General features: G+C 45.8%; 1 protein-coding gene and 1 pseudogene across 2 annotated transcripts; both read right to left on the reverse strand.

Annotated features, from left to right (window-relative positions):
• LOC112262710 overlaps positions 1 to 785 on the reverse strand; it is a 10,171-nt pseudogene extending 9,386 nt beyond the window's left edge.
• Positions 786 to 6,299: 5,514 nt separating this feature from the next.
• On the reverse strand, positions 6,300 to 21,417 carry LOC112237062 (biogenesis of lysosome-related organelles complex 1 subunit 1). 2 transcript variants are annotated; one of them, XM_042329935.1, is made up of 5 exons: positions 21,118 to 21,417; positions 20,343 to 20,415; positions 19,049 to 19,181; positions 8,517 to 8,587; positions 6,300 to 6,359 (listed from the first exon to the last, which is right to left on the reverse strand). In XM_042329935.1, the coding sequence occupies exons 1-5, from the start codon at positions 21,176 to 21,178 to the stop codon at positions 6,311 to 6,313; spliced, it is 387 nt and encodes a 128-aa protein (XP_042185869.1). In that variant the 5' UTR covers positions 21,179 to 21,417; the 3' UTR covers positions 6,300 to 6,310. The 2 variants fall into 2 exon arrangements, with proteins under 2 accessions (XP_042185869.1, XP_042185871.1); XM_042329937.1 differs by lacking the exon at positions 6,300 to 6,359 and having other exon boundaries at positions 8,311 to 8,587; positions 21,118 to 21,408.
• Between the last annotated feature and the right edge of the window lie 643 nt (positions 21,418 to 22,060).

Below are 22,060 nucleotides of genomic sequence, written 5' to 3' on the forward strand. Positions count from 1 at the left end.
TAGGTTAGAACGAGACAGAAAAATTGTGCTTGTTGACCGACGTTTTTGTTGTTGTTGTTGTTGCAAATTCAACAAAACAAATCCATTGATGTTCAATGTCAGGTATGTTGAAATATGACATTGACAGAATGTCATGCCAATATTATGTCATTATTATGACTTTGATAGAAAAGTGAAGGGGTGTTTTCATGCAGATTCACATAGGATTATTTCATAAAGAAAATTGAGAGTTATGAGAGTTAACAAGAGTTTAAAGAAACACAATAGATCTCACCCTAAATACTGGTACACAGAATCCATATCCACAATGAGTTCCGAGAAGGGATTTTATGGGGGTGTAGAAAAATGAATCCCTGTGAAGCCTGGACAAAACAACAAATTACAAAATGTTATCAACACTACCTGTGCAAGACCTATTTGGTGGAAACCTGTTGCAGTATGTGTCCTGCTGTGACATTATCTGCTGATCAGCTGCTGCCTCTGTATATATTGTTGTAAGTAGTACACCGGGACAAAGTAAATGAGACAATAAGGAATTTTAAGTAAGTAAAGTTGGTAGAGTGTTCATTGTAAGATACAGCAAGATACAGGCCTCAGTGAAATGACTCAACCCCAAAACACCACCCAGTGAAATGACTCAACCCCAAAACACCACCCAGTGAAATGACTCAACCCCAAAACACCACGCAGTGAAATGACTCAACCCCAAAACACCACCCAGTGAAATGACTCAACCCCAAAACACCACGCAGTGAAATGACTCAACCCCAAAACACCACGCAGTGAAATGACTCCCCAAAACCCCCAGTGAAATGACTCAACCCCAAAACACCACGCAGTGAAATGACTCAACCCCAAAACACCATCCAGTGAAATGACTCAACCCCAAAACACCATCCAGTGAAATGACTCAACCCCAAAACACCATCCAGTGAAATGACTCAACCCCAAAACACCATCCAGTGAAATGACTCAACCCCAAAACACCATCCAGTGAAAGTCCAAAAATAACAATTCTCAATCATGTGGAGTCTACTTTATAGGGTGTTCTATTGTGACAAGGATCAAATTAATCTGAAGTCTTAAAACACTGTGTTTTGGGGGCTTTCCAGTGAGGTATTTAGAGAATGACGTGCACAATGTGGGCAGCTGGTTTCGTCAGAGCGCATGAGGAATCTTGGGATAAGGCTCTTAAAGATCTTATGAAACACAAGAGGCATTGGGACGAGGATGAGGGGTTTAGGGCAGGGCCTCGATTTGGTATGTAGCAACTAAAAAAAAAAACAATGTCTCTGTTCAAGACTCTCAGTAAGACTCTCATCGTTCCAAACGTATTAGGCTTATTAGGCTGGGGGTGGAATAGATTGGGACATCCTGGAAATCACACTGGAGAAAGGGACACATACTGTATATAAGCAAGGTGCACGGACCAACGAGGGTGTTGGGAAACAGGAACAAATTAATACACCAGCAGGAATAACACTTGTAGGACTGGATATTGCCTGGCTCACCTGTAACTACATGTATATTAGCCGTAAAATCACAAATTAAAATGTACATCATATAGACTAACCGATTTCAATCATCGCCTTCCTTTTCACATCTCTATACGTCATGGTTAGAGGACAATAACTAGTGAGACAGTTAGAGGACAGTAGAGTGACAGTTAGAGGACAGTAGAGTGACAGTTAGAGGACAGTAGAGTGATGGTTAGAGGACAATAACTAGTGAGACAGTTAGAGGACAGTAGTGTGACAGTTAGAGGACAGTAGAGTGACAGTTAGAGGACAGTAACTAGTGAGACGGTTAGAGGACAGTAGTGAGACAGTTAGAGGACAGTAGTGTGATGGTTAGAGGACAGTAGTGTGATGGTTAGAGGACAGTAACTAGTGAGACGGTTAGAGGACAGTAACTAGTGTGACAGAGGACAGTAGTGTGATAGAGGACAGTAACTAGTGAGACAGTTAGAGGACAGTAGTGTGATGGTTAGAGGACAGTAACTAGTGTGACAGTTAGAGGACAGTAGAGTGACAGTTAGAGGACAGTAGAGTGACAGTTAGAGGACAGTAGAGTGACAGTTAGAGGACAGTAGAGTGACAGTTAGAGGACAGTAACTAGTGTGACAGTTAGAGGACAGTAGAGTGACAGTTAGAGGACAGTAGAGTGACAGTTAGAGGACAGTAGAGTGACAGTTAGAGGACAGTAGAGTGACAGTTAGAGGACAGTAACTAGTGAGGCGGTTAGAGGACAGTAGTGAGACAGTTAGAGAACAGTAGTGTGATGGTTAGAGGACAGTAGTGTGATGGTTAGAGAACAGTAACTAGTGTGACAGTTAGAGGACAGTAACTAGTGTGACAGTTAGAGGACAGTAACTAGTGAGACAGTTAGAGAACAGTAGTGTGATGGTTAGAGGACAGTAGTGTGATGGTTAGAGGACAGTAGTGTGATGGTTAGAGGACAGTAGTGTGACGGTTAGAGGACAGTAGTGTGACGGTTAGAGGACAGTAGTGTGATGGTTAGAGGACAGTAGTGTGATGGTTAGAGGACAGTAGTGTGATGGTTAGAGGACAGTAACTAGTGAGACGGTTAGGTTAGAACAGTAGTGTGATGGTTAGAGGACAGTAACTAGTGAGACGGTTAGAGGACAGTCACTAGTGAGACAGTTAGAGGACAGTAGTGTGATGGTTAGAGGACAGTAGTGTGATGTTAGAGGACAGTAGTGTGACGGTTAGAGGACAGTAGTGTGATGGTTAGAGGACAGTAGTGTGATGGTTAGAGGACAGTAGTGTGACGGTTAGAGGACAGTAGTGTGACGGTTAGAGGACAGTAGTGTGATGGTTAGAGGACAGTAGTGTGATGGTTAGAGGACAGTAGTGTGATGGTTAGAGGACAGTAACTAGTGAGACGGTTAGAGAACAGTAGTGTGATGGTTAGAGGACAGTAACTAGTGAGATGGTTAGAGGACAGTCACTAGTGAGACAGTTAGAGGACAGTAGTGTGATGGTTAGAGGACAGTAGTGTGATGGTTAAAGGACAGTAGTGTGATGTTAGAGGACAGTAGTGTGTGACAGTTAGAGGACAGTAGAGTGAGACAGTTAGAGGACAGTAGTGTGATGGTTAGAGAACAGTAGTGTGATGGTTAGAGGACAGTAGTGTGATGGTTAGAGGACAGTAGTGTGATGGTTAGAGGACAGTAGTGTGATGGTTAGAGGACAGTAGTGTGATGGTTAGAGGACAGTAGTGTGATGGTTAGAGGACAGTAACTCACGTGCGTCTCTTTGTTTGAAGGAGGAATAAAGGACATAAAGCTGAGCACATGAAACTGTCCTCATTTACTCTTGTCCTTTATCTACATGATCCTTTCCCCTCGGGATAATAACATACAAATCTGTGCGAAGGCTTAGTACACCCGGAGCATTTAGTATAATATGACGTAATATTTTAGTAAAATAAAATATTTTTAAAAATACAATTGACTACATGTCATGCACCAGAACCAGCTATGCCACCCTGTAAATATCTAGTAATACTTCTAAGTTAAAATGATTGGGTACCACTTTACATGAATCACTTAACAAAAATGTACTCAATACAATATTTTCTGTTTAAGTATTCAATTGTAATTATACAATTATGTATTGTTCAATTTAAAAAGTCAACCTACCTTTTCCCTCAAATTAAAAATGCCAACATACCTGCTATCAGTGGTTTACTGGTCCACAGGTCTGCCTCTTTACTCTCTGACCATAACAATTCGGTCCTTGCAGCCAGTAGCACTGTGAGTGACTGGCAGAGAAAGGGCTTTATTCCCCCTAGTTGATCCTTTAAGACAATGTGCAATTTGTAATCTGAAAGCTGTGTGTACATGGAGTGTGTGGAGGGGTTTATTTGTGAGTGTGTATACGTGGAGTGTGTGGAGGGGTTTATTTGGAGTGTGTATACATGGAGTGTGTGGAGGGGTTTATTTGGAGTGTGTATACATGGAGTGTGTGGAGGGGTTTATTTGGAGTGTGTGGGTTGGGAATTAAGGGAGGTGGACAAGAGGGGCGGCAGGTAGCCTAGTGGGTAGAGTGTTGGGTCAGTAACCGAAAGGTTGCAAAATCGAATCCCCGAGCTGACAAGGTAAAAATCTATGGTTCTGCCACTGAACAAGGCAGTGAACCCACAGTTCCTAGGCTGTCGGTCTGCCCCTGAACAGGCAGTGAACCCACAGTTCCTAGGCTGTCGTTCTGCCCCTGAACAAGGCAGTTAACCCACTGTTCCTAGGTTGTCGTTCTGCCCCTGAACAGGCAGTTAACCCACAGTTCCTAGGCTGTCGTTCTGCCCCTGAACAGGCAGTGAACCCACAGTTCCTAGGCTGTCATTGAAAAATAAGAATTTGTTCTTAACTGACTTGCCTAGGTAAATTTATTTTACCTTTATGTAACTAGGCAAGTCAGTTTGTGATGGCCACTCCAAAATATGTTGTCCTTAAGCCATTTTGCCACAATTTTGGAAGTATGCTTGGGGTCATTGTCCATTTGTAAGTCCCACTTCCTGAATGATGTCTTGAGATGTTGCTTCAATATATCCACATCATTTTCCTGCCTCATGATGCCATCTATTTTGTGAGGTGCACCAGTCTCTCCTGCAGCAAAACACCTCCACAACATGATACTGCAACCCCCGTGCTTCACGGTTGGGATGGTGTTCTTCGACTTGCAAGCCCACCTCCCTTTTTTCTCCAAACATAACGATGGTCAGTACTTTTTTTTGTTTCATCAGACCAGAGGACATTTCTCCAAAAAAAGTACCATCTTTGTCCCCATGTGCAGTTGCAAACCGTAGTCTGGCTTTGTTATGGCGGTTTTGGAGCAGTGGCTCCTTCCTTGCTGAGCAGCTGTTCAGGTTATGTATTTGCCAGTATCTAGTATTCTAATAATACAGATAATTGTCAGTCTTGGTGTCTTTAGTCTAAAAAATTTGTCAAATATACTAAAACTGCTCAATGTGACCTTGTGGAACTTCATGTTTCAATGTAATATTGTTAGATTTTACTGTACATCACCAAGCCGTTCTGTAAAAGAGGGTTAACAGACTAAAGGTAAACTAATCCTATTTAGGTCTATGGAGAGACCTGAAATCAAATCGTATTTGTCACATGCGCAGAATACAACACCTTACAGTGAAATGCTTACTTTACAAGCCCTTAACCAACCACGCAGTTCAAAAAAAATAATGAATAAGAAATCAAAGTTACATGTACCATACCATTCAAAAGTTTGGGGTCACTTAAAAATGTCGGGTTTTTTTGTCCATTAAAATAACATCAAATAGATCAGAAATAGTGTAGACATTGTTAATGTTGTAAATGACTATTGTAGTTGGAAACAGCAGATTTTTAATGGAATATCTACATAGGTGTACAGAGGCCCATTATCAGAAACCATCACTCCTGTGTTCCAATGGCACGTTGTGTTAGCTAATCCAAGTTTATAATTTTAAAAAGGCAACTGATCATTAGAAAACCCTTTTGCAATTATGTTAGCAGCTGAAAACTGTTGTACTGATTAAAGAAGCAAAACAACTGGCCTTCTTTAGTCTTGTTGAGCATCAGCATTTGTGGGTTTGATTACAGGCTCAAAATGGCCACAAAGACCTTTCTTCTGAAACTCGTCAGTCTATTCTTGTTCTGAGAAATGAAGGCGATTCCATGCGAGGAATTGCCAAGAAACTGAAGATCTCGAACAACGCTGTGTACTACTCCCTTCACAGAACAGCGTAAACTGTCTCTAACCAGAATAGAACGAGGAGTGGAAGCCCCGGTGCACAACTGAGAAAGAGGACAAGTACATTAGAGTGTCTAGTTTGAGAAACAGTCCTCAACTGGCAGCTTCATTAAATAGTACCCACAAAACACTAGTCTCAACGTCAGCAGTGAAGAGGTGATTCTGGGATGCTGGACTTCTAGGCAGAGTTCCTCTGTCCAGTGTCTGTGTTCTTTTACCCATCTTAATCTTTTATTGGCCAACTCTGCCTAGGCCAGCATCCCAGAGTCACTTCTTCACTGTTGACATTGAGACTGGTGTTTGCCATACCAGGCAGTGATACAATTGCCTTACTTGGCAGTGATGCAACCAGTCAGGATGCTCTCGATGGTGCAGCTGAGGAACCTTTTAAGGATCTGAGGACCCATGCCAAATCTTTTCAGTCTCCTGAGGGGGAATAGGTTTTGTGGTGCCCTCTTCACGACTGTCTTGTTGTGCTTGGACCATGTTAGTTTGTTGATGATGTGGACGCCAAAGGAACTTGAAGCTCTCAACCTGCTCCACTACAGCCCCCGTCGATGAGAATGGGGGCGTGCCCGGTCCTCCTTGACCCTTTAAACCGAGTACATAATCAGGTCAATTGCATGTTGTTTGAATGAGAAAATATGCTTCCAAAGCACCTCCTTTCCTCTTTAACTGGTGAACTACGACCTTCAGCAGGTCTAAGCCTACTCAATAATATATAATAACACTCACACTTATTCAGCGAGTGGACCATCTCTGTCCACTCGCTGAATAAGTGGACCATTCAGCAATTCAGCGAGTGGACCAACACATCTGTGTTCATCACCTACGGGTTTGATTGTGTATTTTAGATTCATTTGTGAATGCAATAACCCAAACTCATGAGGTTGTCAGAACTTATGAAAGAGATTCTGACAACCTCATGACGTTTGGGTTATTGAATTCACAAATGAAAAGGTTACTAAACAGGAATGTGATTGAGCTCTAGTGCCTAGTGATGAAACAACTTCCATCGTTTTAACTTTGTCCTTTCAGCTGGATTTCCACAGTCCAAAAATAATACAAAACGACCATCATGACTGTAAAATGTCTTTATTCAAGAATAGAGAAACGTCACATCAAAACAGAGTTGAAAAACGAGCATTTGACACGTATAGCCTGGTTCCCCGAGATCCCTTTGTGCTCTCGTCAACTCCATTACGGTTAAATGTGTTTTGGCGTGACAATGAGTCGGTACGATAGCAGAAACGGACTGGCACTCAGGCTACAAATACACCGTGAGAGAGAGAGAACGATTAATTGAACATGCATGACCCAAAAGGTTTTTCAAGAAGCAAGAGACTTAACGTCGCTTTTATTAAAAACAGGGTAGAGATACCACCCGTTTAACCCAGACGGAAGTCACTGGTGAACGCATCGTTCAGTCTGGTTTAACCAGACTGGGTAGTTTTAGTCATCCAGGAGAGATGGCAGTTACCAGACAAGTCTCTCCTTCTAAACAGGTGACCAATTACAAGCCAATAAATCCTATTTCTCCATGGTACTATTTCACAAACAGACCTCTTTTGTTCCAACGTCTCGCTAGCTAATCCACATTTTCAACATCCTATTCATCCTCATGGGAATAGGAAAATGGAATAACTTCAGAGAATGACTAACTGGTACCCCAGAAAGAGAGAGAGAGAGAGAGAGACTAAAACCAATCTGAACTATTGACCTTTGCCAAAGAAGATTAGTTAAAACATTGCATTGCCCATACAATGGTTTAGATACATATGCTTCGTCTTGTTCTCCTACACAGATTGACTCACAAAGGAAACAATGTTTGGACAAACAGCCAAATCATTATTAGGAGTGTTGCTAAATTCACATGGAACCCATCTGAAGTTGTTGCCCATTATACCTGGTCTGTGGACAATTAGTTCCCGATATTTCCACGACAGTTAATATATTTTGGTACAGACCTTTAACAATTAAAGGGTTGAGGACAAAACAACATTGCAGATGGGTCATAGGCGCTCTGTTAAAAAAGGTTTATTTGTCCACAGACATACTGTTCCTACGGTAACACAATGTGTCACTCGTGAACACTGGGCAAGCCTTAAAGCCTTAGTCATTACTGAAGCCTTGAATCAACTTTTCAGATGGTTCATCAGCTTTTAGTTGTTTTTTTTTAAACCAGAATCCTGGTATCCGTGGTAAGTCAACCACTCTTTCACAGTGAAAGCTAGCAGCAGGCTATCAGGCTACTGACGCTAGCAGCAGGCTATCAGGCTACTGAAGCTAGCAGCAGGCTATCAGGCTACTGAAGCTAGCAGCAGGCTATCAGGCTACTGAGCAGGCTATCAGGCAGCAGGCTATCAGGCTACTGAAGCTAGCAGCAGGCTATCAGGCTACTGAAGCTAGCTAGCAGCAGGCTATCAGGCTACTGAAGCTAGCAGCAGGCTATCAGGCTACTGAAGCTAGCAGCAGGCTATCAGGCTACTGAAGCTAGCAGCAGGCTATCAGGCTACTGAGCTAGCAGCAGGGCTATCAGGCTCAGGCTACTGAAGCTAGCAGCAGGCTATCAGGCTACTGAAGCTAGCAGCAGGCTATCAGGCTACTGAAGCTAGCAGCAGGCTATCAGGCTACTGAAGCTAGCAGCAGGCTATCAGGCTACTGAAGCTAGCAGCAGGCTATCAGTTCCAGGTTTTGGTTCAGCGTATCTATGAAGAGGCTGATGTGAGCTGACCCTTGTGTACGTACTCCAGAGCTGTGGCGATGGTTCTCATGTCCACCTCAATGCTGCGAGCCCAGTTCTCCACATCACCGATTTCCTGTTCAAAACAAAAAAATAAAGGTTAAAGGCTAGGGTCAATACTAAGGATACAATGGGAAGAGTTACAACTAAAGAAAACAAAAACATAAAGGTTAAAGGCTAGGGTCAATACTAAGGATACAATGGGAAGAGTTACAACTAAAGAAAACAAAAACATAAAGGTTAAAGGCTAGGGTCAATACTAAGGATACAATGGGAAGAGTTACAACTAAAGAATGTCAGAAGCTCATGAATAAGTAGCCTACATGTTAATGACTACACAAGTGTTGCAGCTATTCCCTACCACAAGGGGGGGGTGGGGCGGCATTATCAATTATGACAAGGAGGGGGGCATTATCAACTTTATGACAAGGAGGGGGCATTATCAACTTTATGACAAGGAGGGGGGTCATTATCAACTTTATGACGAGGGGGGCTAATTATCAACTTTATGACGAGGGGGGTTGAGGGAATTATCAACTTTATGACAAGGAGAGGGGGCATTATCAACTTTATGACAAGGAGAGGGGGCATTATCAACTTTATGACAAGGAGAGGGGGCATTATCAACTTTATGACAAGGAGAGGGGGCATTATCAACTTTATGACAAGGAGGGGGGGGGCCGTCATTATCAACTTTATGACGAGGGGGGTTGGAGCGTGCAATTATCAACATTATGACAAAGAGGGGGGCATTATCAACTTTATGACAAGGAGGGGGGCATTATCAACTTTAGGACAATGGGGCATTATCAACTTTATGACAAGGAGGGGGGCATTATCAACTTTAGGACAATGGGGCATTATCAACTTTATGACAAGGAGGGCATTAGGGGGGCATTATCAACTTTATGACGGGGGGGAATTATCAACATTATGACAAAGAGGGGGCATTATCAACTTTATGACAAGGAGGGGGGCATTATCAACTTTAGGACAATGGGGCATTATCAACTTTATGACAAGGGGGCATTATCAACTTTATGACAAGGGGGGCATTATCAACTTTATGACAAGGGGGAATTATCAACTTTATGACGGAGGGGGGGCATTATCAACTTTATGACGGAGGGGGATTATCAACTTTATGACAAGGGGGAATTATCAACTTTATGACGGAGGGGGGCATTATCAACTTTATGACAAGGGGGGCATTATCAACTTTATGACAAGGGAGGGGGGATCATTTATCAACTTTATGACAAGGAGGGGGGCATTATCAACTTTATGACAAGGGGGGGGGCATTTATCGACTTTATGACAAGGGGGGGGGGCATTATCGATTTTATGACAAGGGATATTCGGCTGTGATTATAATCAGAAATCTCTTGGTACACATTTGATTGTGAGGAATTCAAATGGTTGCAGATTGGGCATTATCAACTTTATGACAAGGGGGGGAGCATTATCAACTTTATGACAAGGGGGCATTATCAACTTTATGACAAGGGGGCATTATCAACTTTATGACAAGGAGGGGGCATTATCAACTTTATGACAAGGAGGGGGGTCATTATCAACTTTATGACAAGGAGAGGGGGCATTATCAACTTTATGACAAGGAGGGGGGCATTATCAACTTTATGACAAGGAGGGGGGGGGCATTATCAACTTTATGACGAGGGGGGCATTATCAACTTTATGACAAGGGGGCAGGGGGGGCATTATCAACTTTATGACAAGGAGGGGGGGGGGGAATTATCAACTTTAGGACAATGGGGGGCATTATCAACTTTATGACAAGGAGGGGGGCATTATCAACTTTAGGACAATGACAATGATTATCAACTTTATGACAAGGAGGGGGGCATTATCAACTTTATGACGAGGGGGGGGGCATTATCAACATTATGACAAAGTGGGTCATTATCAACTTTATGGGGCATTATCAACTTTAGGACAATGGGGCATTATCAACTTTATGACAATTATCAACTTTATGGGGCATTATCAACTTTATGACAAGGGGGGCATTATCAACTTTATGACAAGGGGGGCATTATCAACTTTATGACAAGGGGGAATTATCAACTTTATGACGGAGGGGGGCAATTATCAACTTTATGACGGAGGGGGAATTATCAACTTTATGACAAGGGGGGGGGGGGCATTATCAACTTTATGACGGGAATTATCAACTTTATGACAAGGGGGGGGCATTATCAACTTTATGACAAGGGGGGGCATTATTATATCAACTTTATGACAAGGGGGGGGCATTATCAACTTTATGACAAGGGGGGACAAGGGGGGATTTATCGACTTTATGACGGGGGGGGCATTATCGACTTTATGACAAGGGGGACAAGGGGGGGCATTATCAACTTTATGACAAGGGGGGGAATCAACTTTATGACAAGGGGGCATTATCAACTTTATGACGGAGGGGGGCATTATCAACTTTATGACAAGGGGGATTATCAACTTTATGACAAGGGGGCATTATCAACTTTATGACAAGGGGGGGGCATTATCAACTTTATGACAAGGAGGGGGGTTATCAACTTTATGACAAGGAGGGGGGGGGGCATTATCAACTTTATGACAAGGGGGCATTATCAACTTTATGACAAGGAGGGGGGGCATTATCAACTTTATGACAAGGAGGGGGCATTATCAACTTTATGACAAGGAGGGGGGGGGGCATTATCAACTTTAGGACAATGGGGGTGCATTAAACTTTATGACAAGGAGGGGCATTATCAACTTTATGACAAGGGGGGGCATTATCAACTTTATGACAAGGGGGGGCATTATCAACTTTATGACAAGGAGGCATTATCAACTTTATGACAAGGAGGGGGCATTATCAACTTTATGACAAGGAGGGGGGCATTATCAACTTTATGACAAGGGGGGCATTATCAACTATGACAAGGAGGGGGGGGATTATCAACTTTATGACAAGGAGGGGGGGCATTATCAACTTTATGACAAGGAGGCATTATCAACTTTATGACAAGGAGGGGCATTATCAACTTTATGACAAGGGGGGCATTATCAACTTTATGACAAGGGGGGCATTATCAACTTTATGACAAGGGGCATTATCAACTTTATGACAAGGAGGGGGGCATTATCAACTTTATGACAAGGAGGGGCATTATCAACTTTATGACAAGGAGGGGCATTATCAACTTTATGACAAGGGGGGGCATTATCAACTTTATGACAAGGGGGGCATTATCAACTTTATGACAAGGAGGGGGGGCATTATCAACTTTATGACAAGGGGGACAAGGAGGCATTATCAACTTTATGACAAGGAGGGCATTATCAACTTTATGACAAGGAGGGGGCATTATCAACTTTATGACAAGGAGGGGCATTATCAACTTTATGACAAGGAGGGGCATTATCAACTTTATGACAAGGAGGCATTATCAACTTTATGACAAGGAGGCATTATCAACTTTATGACAAGGGGGCATTATCAACTTTATGACAAGGAGGGGGGGCATTATCAACTTTATGACAAGGAGGGGGCATTATCAACTTTATGACAAGGAGGGGCATTATCAACTTTATGACAAGGAGGGGCATTATCATTTATGACAAGGAGGCATTATCAACTTTATGACAAGGAGGCATTATCAACTTTATGACAAGGAGGGGGCATTATCAACTTTATGACAAGGAGGGGGCATTATCAACTTTATGACAAGGAGGGGGGCATTATCAACTTTATGACAAGGAGGGGCATTATCAACTTTATGACAAGGAGGGGCATTATCAACTTTATGACAAGGAGGGGCATTATCAACTTTATGACAAGGAGGGGCATTATCAACTTTATGACGAGGGGCATTATCAACTTTATGACGAGGGGGCATTATCAACTTTATGACAAGGAGGCATTATCAACTTTATGACAAGGAGGCATTATCAACTTTATGACAAGGAGGGGCATTATCAACTTTATGACAAGGAGGGGCATTATCAACTTTATGACAAGGAGGCATTATCAACTTTATGACAAGGGGGCATTATCAACTTTATGACAAGGAGGGGGGGCATTATCAACTTTATGACAAGGAGGGGGGCATTATCAACTTTATGACAAGGAGGGGGGGCATTATCAACTTTATGACAAGGAGGGGCATTATCAACTTTATGACAAGGAGGGGCATTATCAACTTTATGACAAGGAGGAGGGGAGCACCTGACATTTAATCGTCAGACAGTCCTGAAAGTTGATGTACATTATGTACATATATCCTGTTAATGACAAAGCCAACAGTGAGCTGTGACAGAGATGACTCAGAGCTATTTAACCTCTACTAAGCTGACATATGGAATTGTTTGAAGATGGTCAGACTATTAGTCATTTAGCTATTTTGAACTTTGGGTATAATTATTATTATTTTAAATTATAAAATATGACATTTGGCTTTTGCTACTATAGCCCATACAAACGCACGGAATAACACACAAATAAAAACATGTCTAGATCATAAGGAATACGTTTTCTGATATCTATCTAGTTCAGGAAATATTTTTTTTTGCGGGGGGGACATATTTAACCCCTTATTTTGGTTTCCACAAAACGACCTCCATATGTTTGTATGGGTCACCATCGTGTTCGTGAGAGTCTCTCTCTTTTCCATAGAGTTTCAGGATGTCTCATGTTCGGACATACGTCACTGTAGCTCGGCCACCTTCCACTGCAGATCCGGAAGGCGAAATAGGTGGATGCCATGATATCTCTTTTTTTATTGTACCTTTATTTAACTAGGTAAGTCAGCTAAGAACAAATTCTTATTTTCAATGACGGCCTAGGAACAGTGGTTTAACGGCCTGTTCAGGGGCAGAACGACAGATTTGTACCTTGTCAGCTCGGGGATTTGAACTTGCAACCTTCCAGTTACTAGTCCAACACTCTAACCACTAGGCTACCCTGCCGCCTCTACACTCTAACCACTAGGCTACCCTGCCGCCTCTACACTCTAACCACTAGGCCACCCCGCCGTCTCTACACTCTAACCACTAGGCCCACCCTGCCGCCTCTACACACTAACCACTAGGCCACCCTGCCGCCTCTACACTCTAACCACTAGGCCACCCTGCCGCCTCTACACTCTAACCACTAGGCCACCCTGCCGCCTCTACACTCTAACCACTAGGCTACCCTGCCCCCTCTCTACACTCTAACCACTAGGCTGCCTGCCTCTACACTCTAACCACTAGGCTACCTGCCGTCTCTACACTCTAACCACTAGGCTACCCTGCCGCCTCTACACTCTAACCACTAGACTACCCCGCCACCTCTACACTCTAACCACTAGGCTACCCGCCACCTCTACACTCTAACCACTAGGCTACCCGCCACCTCTACACTCTAACCACTAGGCTACCCGCCACCTCTACACTCTAACCACTAGGCCACCCTGCCGTCTCTACACTCTAACCACTAGGCCCACCCTGCCGCCTCTACACACTAACCACTAGGCCACCCTGCCGCCTCTACACACTAACCACTAGGCCACCCTGCCGCCTCTACACTCTAACCACTAGGCTACCCTGCCGCCTCTACACTCTAACCACTAGGCTACCCTGCCGCCTCTACACTCTAACCACTAGGCTACCCTGCCGCCTCTACACTCTAACCACTAGGCTACCCTGCCGCCTCTACACTCTAACCACTAGGCTACCCTGCCGCCTCTACACTCTAACCACTAGGCTACCCCGCCGCCTCTACACTCTAACCACTAGGCTACCCCGCCGCCTCTACACTCTAACCACTAGGCTACCCCGCCGCCTCTACACTCTAACCACTAGGCTACCCCGCCCCCTCTACACTCTAACCACTAGACTACCCCGCCCCCTCTACACTCTAACCACTAGACTACCCCCGCCACCTCTACACTCTAACCACTAGGCCACCCTGCCGCTCTACACTCTAACCACTAGGCCCACCCTGCCGCCTCTACACACTAACCACTAGGCCACCCTGCCGCCTCTACACTCTAACCACTAGGCCACCCTGCCGCCTCTACACACTAACCACTAGGCCACCCTGCCGCCTCTACACTCTAACCACTAGGCCACCCTGCCGCCTCTACACTCTAACCACTAGGCTACCCTGCCCCCTCTACACTCTAACCACTAGGCTGCCTGCCTCTACACTCTAACCACTAGGCTACCTGCCGTCTCTACACTCTAACCACTAGACTACCCCGCCACCTCTACACTCTAACCACTAGGCTACCCGCCACCTCTACACTCTAACCACTAGACTACCCCGCCCCTCTACACTCTAACCACTAGACTACCCCGCCACCTCTACACTCTAACCACTAGGCTACCCGCCACCTCTACACTCTAACCACTAGGCCACCCTGCCGTCTCTACACTCTAACCACTAGGCCCACCCTGCCGCCTCTACACACTAACCACTAGGCCACCCTGCCGCCTCTACACACTAACCACTAGGCCACCCTGCCGCCTCTACACTCTAACCACTAGGCCACCCTGCCGCCTCTACACTCTAACCACTAGGCTACCCTGCCCCCTCTACACTCTAACCACTAGGCTGCCTGCCTCTACACTCTAACCACTAGGCTACCTGCCACCTCTACACTCTAACCACTAGGCCACCCTGCCGCCTCTACACTCTAACCACTAGGCCACCCTGCCGCCTCTACACTCTAACCACTAGGCCACCCTGCCGTCTCTACACTCTAACCACTAGGCCACCCTGCCGTCTCTACACTCTAACCACTAGGCCCACCCTGCCGCCTCTACACACTAACCACTAGGCCACCCTGCCGCCTCTACACTCTAACCACTAGGCCACCCTGCCGCCTCTACACTCTAACCACTAGACTACCCCGCCACCTCTACACTCTAACCACTAGGCTACCCGCCACCTCTACACTCTAACCACTAGGCCACCCTGCCGTCTCTACACTCTAACCACTAGGCCCACCCTGCCGCCTCTACACACTAACCACTAGGCCACCCTGCCGCCTCTACACTCTAACCACTAGGCTACCCCGCCGCCTCTACACTCTAACCACTAGGCTACCCCGCCGCCGCTCTACACTCTAACCACTAGGCTACCCCGCCGCCTCTACACTCTAACCACTAGGCTACCCCGCCCCTCTACACTCTAACCACTAGACTACCCCGCCCGCCCCTCTACACTCTAACCACTAGACTACCCCGCCACCTCTACACTCTAACCACTAGGCCACCCTGCCGTCTCTACACTCTAACCACTAGGCCCACCCTGCCGCCTCTACACACTAACCACTAGGCCACCCTGCCGCCTCTACACTCTAACCACTAGGCCACCCTGCCGCCTCTACACACTAACCACTAGGCCACCCTGCCGCCTCTACACTCTAACCACTAGGCCACCCTGCCGCCTCTACACTCTAACCACTAGGCCACCCTGCCGCCTCTACACTCTAACCACTAGGCTACCCTGCCCCCTCTACACTCTAACCACTAGGCTGCCTGCCTCTACACTCTAACCACTAGGCTACCTGCTGTCTCTACACTCTAACCACTAGACTACCCCGCCACCTCTACACTCTAACCACTAGGCTACCCGCCACCTCTACACTCTAACCACTAGACTACCCCGCCCCCTCTACACTCTAACCACTAGACTACCCCGCCACCTCTACACTCTAACCACTAGGCTACCCGCCACCTCTACACTCTAACCACTAGGCCACCCTGCCGTCTCTACACTCTAACCACTAGGCCCACCCTGCCGCCTCTACACACTAACCACTAGGCCACCCTGCCGCCTCTACACACTAACCACTAGGCCACCCTGCCGCCTCTACACTCTAACCACTAGGCCACCCTGCCGCCTCTACACTCTAACCACTAGGCTACCCTGCCCCCTCTACACTCTAACCACTAGGCTGCCTGCCTCTACACTCTAACCACTAGGCTACCTGCCACCTCTACACTCTAACCACTAGGCCACCCTGCCGTCTCTACACTCTAACCACTAGGCCACCCTGCCGCCTCTACACTCTAACCACTAGGCCCACCCTGCCGCCTCTACACTCTAACCACTAGGCCACCCTGCCGCCTCTACACTCTAACCACTAGGCCACCCTGCCGCCTCTACACTCTAACCACTAGGCCACCCTGCCGCCTCTCCACTCTGGCCACCCTGCCGCCTCTACACTCTAACCACTAGGCTACCCGCCACCTCTACACTCTAACCACTAGGCCACCCTGCCGTCTCTACACTCTAACCACTAGGCCCACCCTGCCGCCTCTACACACTAACCACTAGGCCACCCTGCCGCCTCTACACACTAACCACTAGGCCACCCTGCCGCCTCTACACTCTAACCACTAGGCCACCCTGCCGCCTCTACACTCTAACCACTAGGCTACCCTGCCCCCTCTACACTCTAACCACTAGGCTGCCTGCCTCTACACTCTAACCACTAGGCTACCTGCCACCTCTACACTCTAACCACTAGGCCACCCTGCCGTCTCTACACTCTAACCACTAGGCCCACCCTGCCGCCTCTACACACTAACCACTAGGCCACCCTGCCGCCTCTACACTCTAACCACTAGGCCACCCTGCCGCCTCTACACTCTAACCACTAGGCCACCCTGCCGCCTCTACACTCTAACCACTAGGCCACCCTGCCGCCTCTCCACTCTGGCCACCCTGCCGCCTCTACACTCTAACCACTAGGCTACCCTGCCGCCTCTACACTCTAACCACTAGGCTACCCTGCCGCCTCTACACTCTAACCACTAGGCTACCCTGCCGCCTCTACACTCTAACCACTAGGCTACCCTGCCGCCTCTACACTCTAACCACTAGGCTACCCTGCCGCCTCTACACTCTAACCACTAGGCTACCCTGCCGCCTCTACACTCTAACCACTAGGCCACCCTGCCGCCATCTACACTCTAACCACTAGGCCACCCTACACACCCACTAGGCTACCCTGCTCTAACCCACTAGGCTACCCTGCCGCCTCTACACTCTAACCACTAGGCTACCCTGCCGCCTCTACACTCTAACCACTAGGCTACCCTGCCGCCTTGAACCACTAGGCTACCCTGCCGCCTCTACACTCTAACCACTAGGCTACCCTGCCACCTCTACACTCTAACCACTAGGCTACCCTGCCCCCTCTACACTCTAACCACTAGACTACCCTGCCTCTACACTCTAACCACTAGGCTACCTGCCACCTCTACACTCTAACCACTAGGCTACCCTGCCGCCTTACACTCTAACCACTAGGCTACCCTGCCGCCTCTACACTCTAACCACTAGGCTTTCTGCCGCCTCTACACTATAACCACTAGGCTACCCTGCCACCTCTACACTCTACCCTGCCTCTAACCACTAGGCTACCCTGCCTCTACACTCTAACCACTAGGCCACCCTGCCACCTCTACACTCTAACCACTAGGCCACCCTGCCACCTCTACACTCTAACCACTAGGCCCACCCTGCCACCTCTACACACTAACCACTAGGCCACCCTGCCGCCTCTACACTCTAACCACTAGGCCACCCTGCCACCTCTACACTCTAACCACTAGGCCACCCTGCCACCTCCCTGCCACACACTCTAACCACTAGGCCACCCTGCCGCCTCTACACTCTAACCACTAGGCCACCCTGCCACCTCTACACTCTAACCACTAGGCCACCCTGCCGCCTCTACACTCTAACCACTAGGCTACCCTGCCGCCTCTACACTCTAACCACTAGGCTACCTGCCGCCTCTACACTCTAACCACTAGGCCACCCTGCCGCCTCTACACTCTAACCACTAGAACCACCCTGCCACCTCTACACTCTAACCACTAGGCCACCCTGCTACCTCTACACTCTAACCACTAGGCCACCCCACCACCTCTACACTCAAAACATATCAACCTTACTCTCTCGCTCACCCTCTTTTCTTGACCAAGTCAAGGTATGTGACTGTACAGGACACATTCCTTACGCACCTCTAATACAGCTTCCTGGAAGATCTCGGTCTCGGTCTGTTCCTGACAGACAGACCGAGAGAGGGAATATGGTGTTTATATGTTCAACAACAAGGGTTTGGATTTCCCTCCATACCTTAGTCATCGACTGGTGTCAATGTTAACACAGGCAGAGATTGGCTTAAAGCGGAGTGTGAGCCTTGGTACGTAAAAACAGTAGCTCACCATCTGTCGGGAGTCAGTGATATATATTGCTCTGATGAGCTTGAGGCTTACTAAATGTTAAGTATCACACACTGTGTTTAACTAAAAAACTAACCTTACATTAAAACCGGGTTGAATAGTAAACTAACATCTAGGCCTCTGGTGACGAAAAAAATACCAATTTGTTCTGATCCCAAAGGAAACTTATATCGTACTTCTCTTCAGGTTTGAAACACTCATGGGGCCATTTTGGGGCCTGCTATCATTCAACAAACATAAAAGGACTTAGGGGGAAATAGCTACTAATCTAAGACCACACTGTACAGTGTCTGTATACCTTCAGGGCTTGGTTAAAGCCTTCCACCATACTGATCCACTGAGCGGTCTGCTTGGAGAACTGGCCGGCCTGCACCTGTAGCGTCTTCACCTCGTGGTCCAGCTTCCTCTGGTTCACGTACGCCTGGGCCACCCTGGAATGAAACAACTGGAAGATGAGTATAACAACACTTAAATGAGACATGGCCATCAGACGATTTGACATAAGGATGTAGGCCTAAGCAACTTCTAACAAATCAATGATGAGGTTGAACTGATGACATCGTATGTGCAAAGACATTCTATTGGATACTGAAGAGAAATTAGACAGGAAGTAGTGATTATGAAAGTGTAAAAAAAATATTTAAAAAAGTCCTCATGAAATCCATAATCTCAACAAAAAAAAAAAAAGTAGGTTTCTACACTTGACTTTATACTGCAATTGAATGTAGTGGCGCAACAATGGTAGTCAAGTCCTGTATGGTGCTTTTCTTTGTCGCCGCCACTAGATCAAACTTCCTGCCATCCAGGAACTCTATACCAGGCGGTGTCAAAGAAAAGCCCCAAAAATTGTCCAAGACTCCAGCCACCCAAGTCAGACTGTTCTCTCGGCTACCGCACGGCGAGCGGTACCGGAGGGCCGAGTCTAGGTCCAAACGGCTCCTTAAACAGCTTCTATATAAATACATTTGAGAGCGAAAACTTTAAACATCTGCTATCTGAGCAGCTAACCGATCGCTGCAGCTGTTCATAGTCCATTGGTAAATAGCCCAACCAATTTACCTACCTCATCCCCATACTGTTTTTATTTATTTACTTTTCTGCTCCTTTGCACACCAATATCTCTACCTGTACATGACCATCTGATCATTTATCACTCGTGTTAATCTGCTAAATTGTAATTATTCGCCTACCTCCTCATGCCTTTTGCGCAATGTATATAGACTCTTTCTTTTCTTTTTTTAATAAAAAAAAAATGAAAATTCTGTGTTATTGACTTGTTAATTGTTTACTCCATGTGTAACTCTGTGTTGTCTGTTCACACTGCTATGCTTTATCTTGGCCAGGTTGTAAATGAGAACTTGTTCTCAACTTGCCTACCTGGTTAAATAAAGGTGTTCTCAACTTGCCTACCTGGTTAAATAAAGGTGTTCTCAACTTGCCTACCTGGTTAAATAAAGGTGAAATTAAAAAATACAAAATTTAAAAAAAATAGGGAAAAACAAAAACATATTCAAGCTAAAATTAAAAACATATTTTATAGGTCCCTACTGGGTAAACACCACAAGGTAGCTACTAGTTATATATTCACATACCCAACATTAAGGTGATCTACCAAGGCTTCTGTTAGACAGGTGGCAGCTGCAATTGCCTCTCGTCTGCGTCTCTCTGAGCAGGGCAGAAGAAAACAGGAGTGTATTCATTACATCTTGCAACGGAAACCGTTTAACAAACAAATAGAAGCAAATCGACCACAACGGAAGGGAGGATCCTACCTGAATTTCTTCAATAGACACTCATTTTCGTTGCAAAACGTGAATAGTTTTTGCAGTAAATTGTTTCTGTTTGCAAAATATGCGTAATGAATGCACTTACAGAAAACGTTTACCGTTTAATAACCAAACGGCGCAAAACTAGAGTTTGTAGTTATTGGACACATGTAGGTAGCCGCCCCCCGGAATGAATACACCCCACCTATCATGTCATGGTGGAAAGGCATAACGTAGCTATGTTAGCCATCAAGTCAACAACGGTACCGTCTCACATTTAGCTAAATTGCCTGTATTCGCCCAAACTTGAGTAACCATTGGAGTAAATGTACTGCATATAACCACACATATATATATATGCGGTATAGGCGTCAGGGCGTCAGTGTGAGTTGTTGTAGCACGAAGAGACCAGAGCTAACTAGCTATACATCTAACGTCAAGAAATTGACCATTTGCTCGACTCATGCATTTCAAATAGTTGTTCTAAGTCCAACTAACTAGAACCTTATTGTTGCAGCTAACTATATTTTCTAGCTAATGTTGTTGGTGTTTTTTAAAGCATTAATAACCAGCTGCAGCAACACACGACACGTTCATTTACCTTGGAGTTCTTTTCTCTCGTTTTGCTTTGCATGATGCTCCTTCAATAAACGAGAAAGCATTTTTTTTTTCTTTAACTTTATTTTTCACTACCTTAATTCAATTGTGTAATGCATTTTCATGATTCTAGCAGGGACATTAGAGCTGGTAGGATTTACAGCTGTTGCCACCAGACCACGTAATGAAGGATCAATGGCGTTTCTCGTAGGCAAAAATATATAGGATCAGCTTTCCATTCCGAAGTAGAAACGTTGAATTAGGCCAAAATAACGCGATATTGACTTCAGATCCGTTTTTATTTCTTCTTTGGAGTTTAACGGCGGTTGGCATCCAATATGTTGCATTACTGCCACCAACTGGACTATAATATAAACAAAAATGGGGAAAGAGAAAAACACCACCACTCAACACACCCTGTAACTCTTCCAAAGTCAAATATCGTATACCCAAATACTTCTCTGCAGCTGCCACCACAACATCTATTTGCTGTGATTTACATTCCATTTCTGTGGTACAATTGATAACCATTGCTATGAACGCTAAGAAGCCAACCTTACTGAAGCAAACATCACTCGTTGGTCTATATCTCTGTGCTGGCACAGATGTTCTCCTCTCAGGATCCTTGACCCTTGACCCTTGACCCATCCTCCTCTACTTTCTTCACTGCTTCAGCATACGACACCTTCTGCACTACTCTGACTCTAGACACCTGAAAAGGCCTCTCTCTCACCGGACACTTCTGATCCCCAGCAACATGGGCACCCCTACAGTTTTTACACACACACACACACACACACACACACACACACACACACACACACACACACACACACACACACACACACACTTCTATCTGCCAAAACTACACAATCCTTTATCGCATACCCTCCTGCACACTTCCCACATCTTGGAATCTCCTTCCTACAAACTACTCCAACATGGCC

Source organism: Oncorhynchus tshawytscha, linkage group LG02, assembly GCF_018296145.1.
Source record: "Oncorhynchus tshawytscha isolate Ot180627B linkage group LG02, Otsh_v2.0, whole genome shotgun sequence".
In the NCBI taxonomy this organism is placed as follows: Eukaryota; Metazoa; Chordata; class Actinopteri; order Salmoniformes; family Salmonidae; genus Oncorhynchus; species Oncorhynchus tshawytscha.

Excerpts from the sequence above, each read along its gene's own strand:
- LOC112237062 (XM_042329935.1), bottom strand. The coding sequence starts at position 21,178 with ATGCTTTCTCGTTTATTGAAGGAGCATCATGCAAAGCAAAACGAGAGA. Across the intron at positions 20,416-21,117 it reads CGAGAGAAAAGAACTCCAAG|AGAGACGCAGACGAGAGGCA; the intron begins GTAAATGAACGT and ends TGCCCTGCTCAG. Across the intron at positions 6,360-8,516 it reads ACCATCGCCACAGCTCTGGA|GGTCAAGGAGGACCGGGCAC; the intron begins GTACGTACACAA and ends CTCGGTTTAAAG.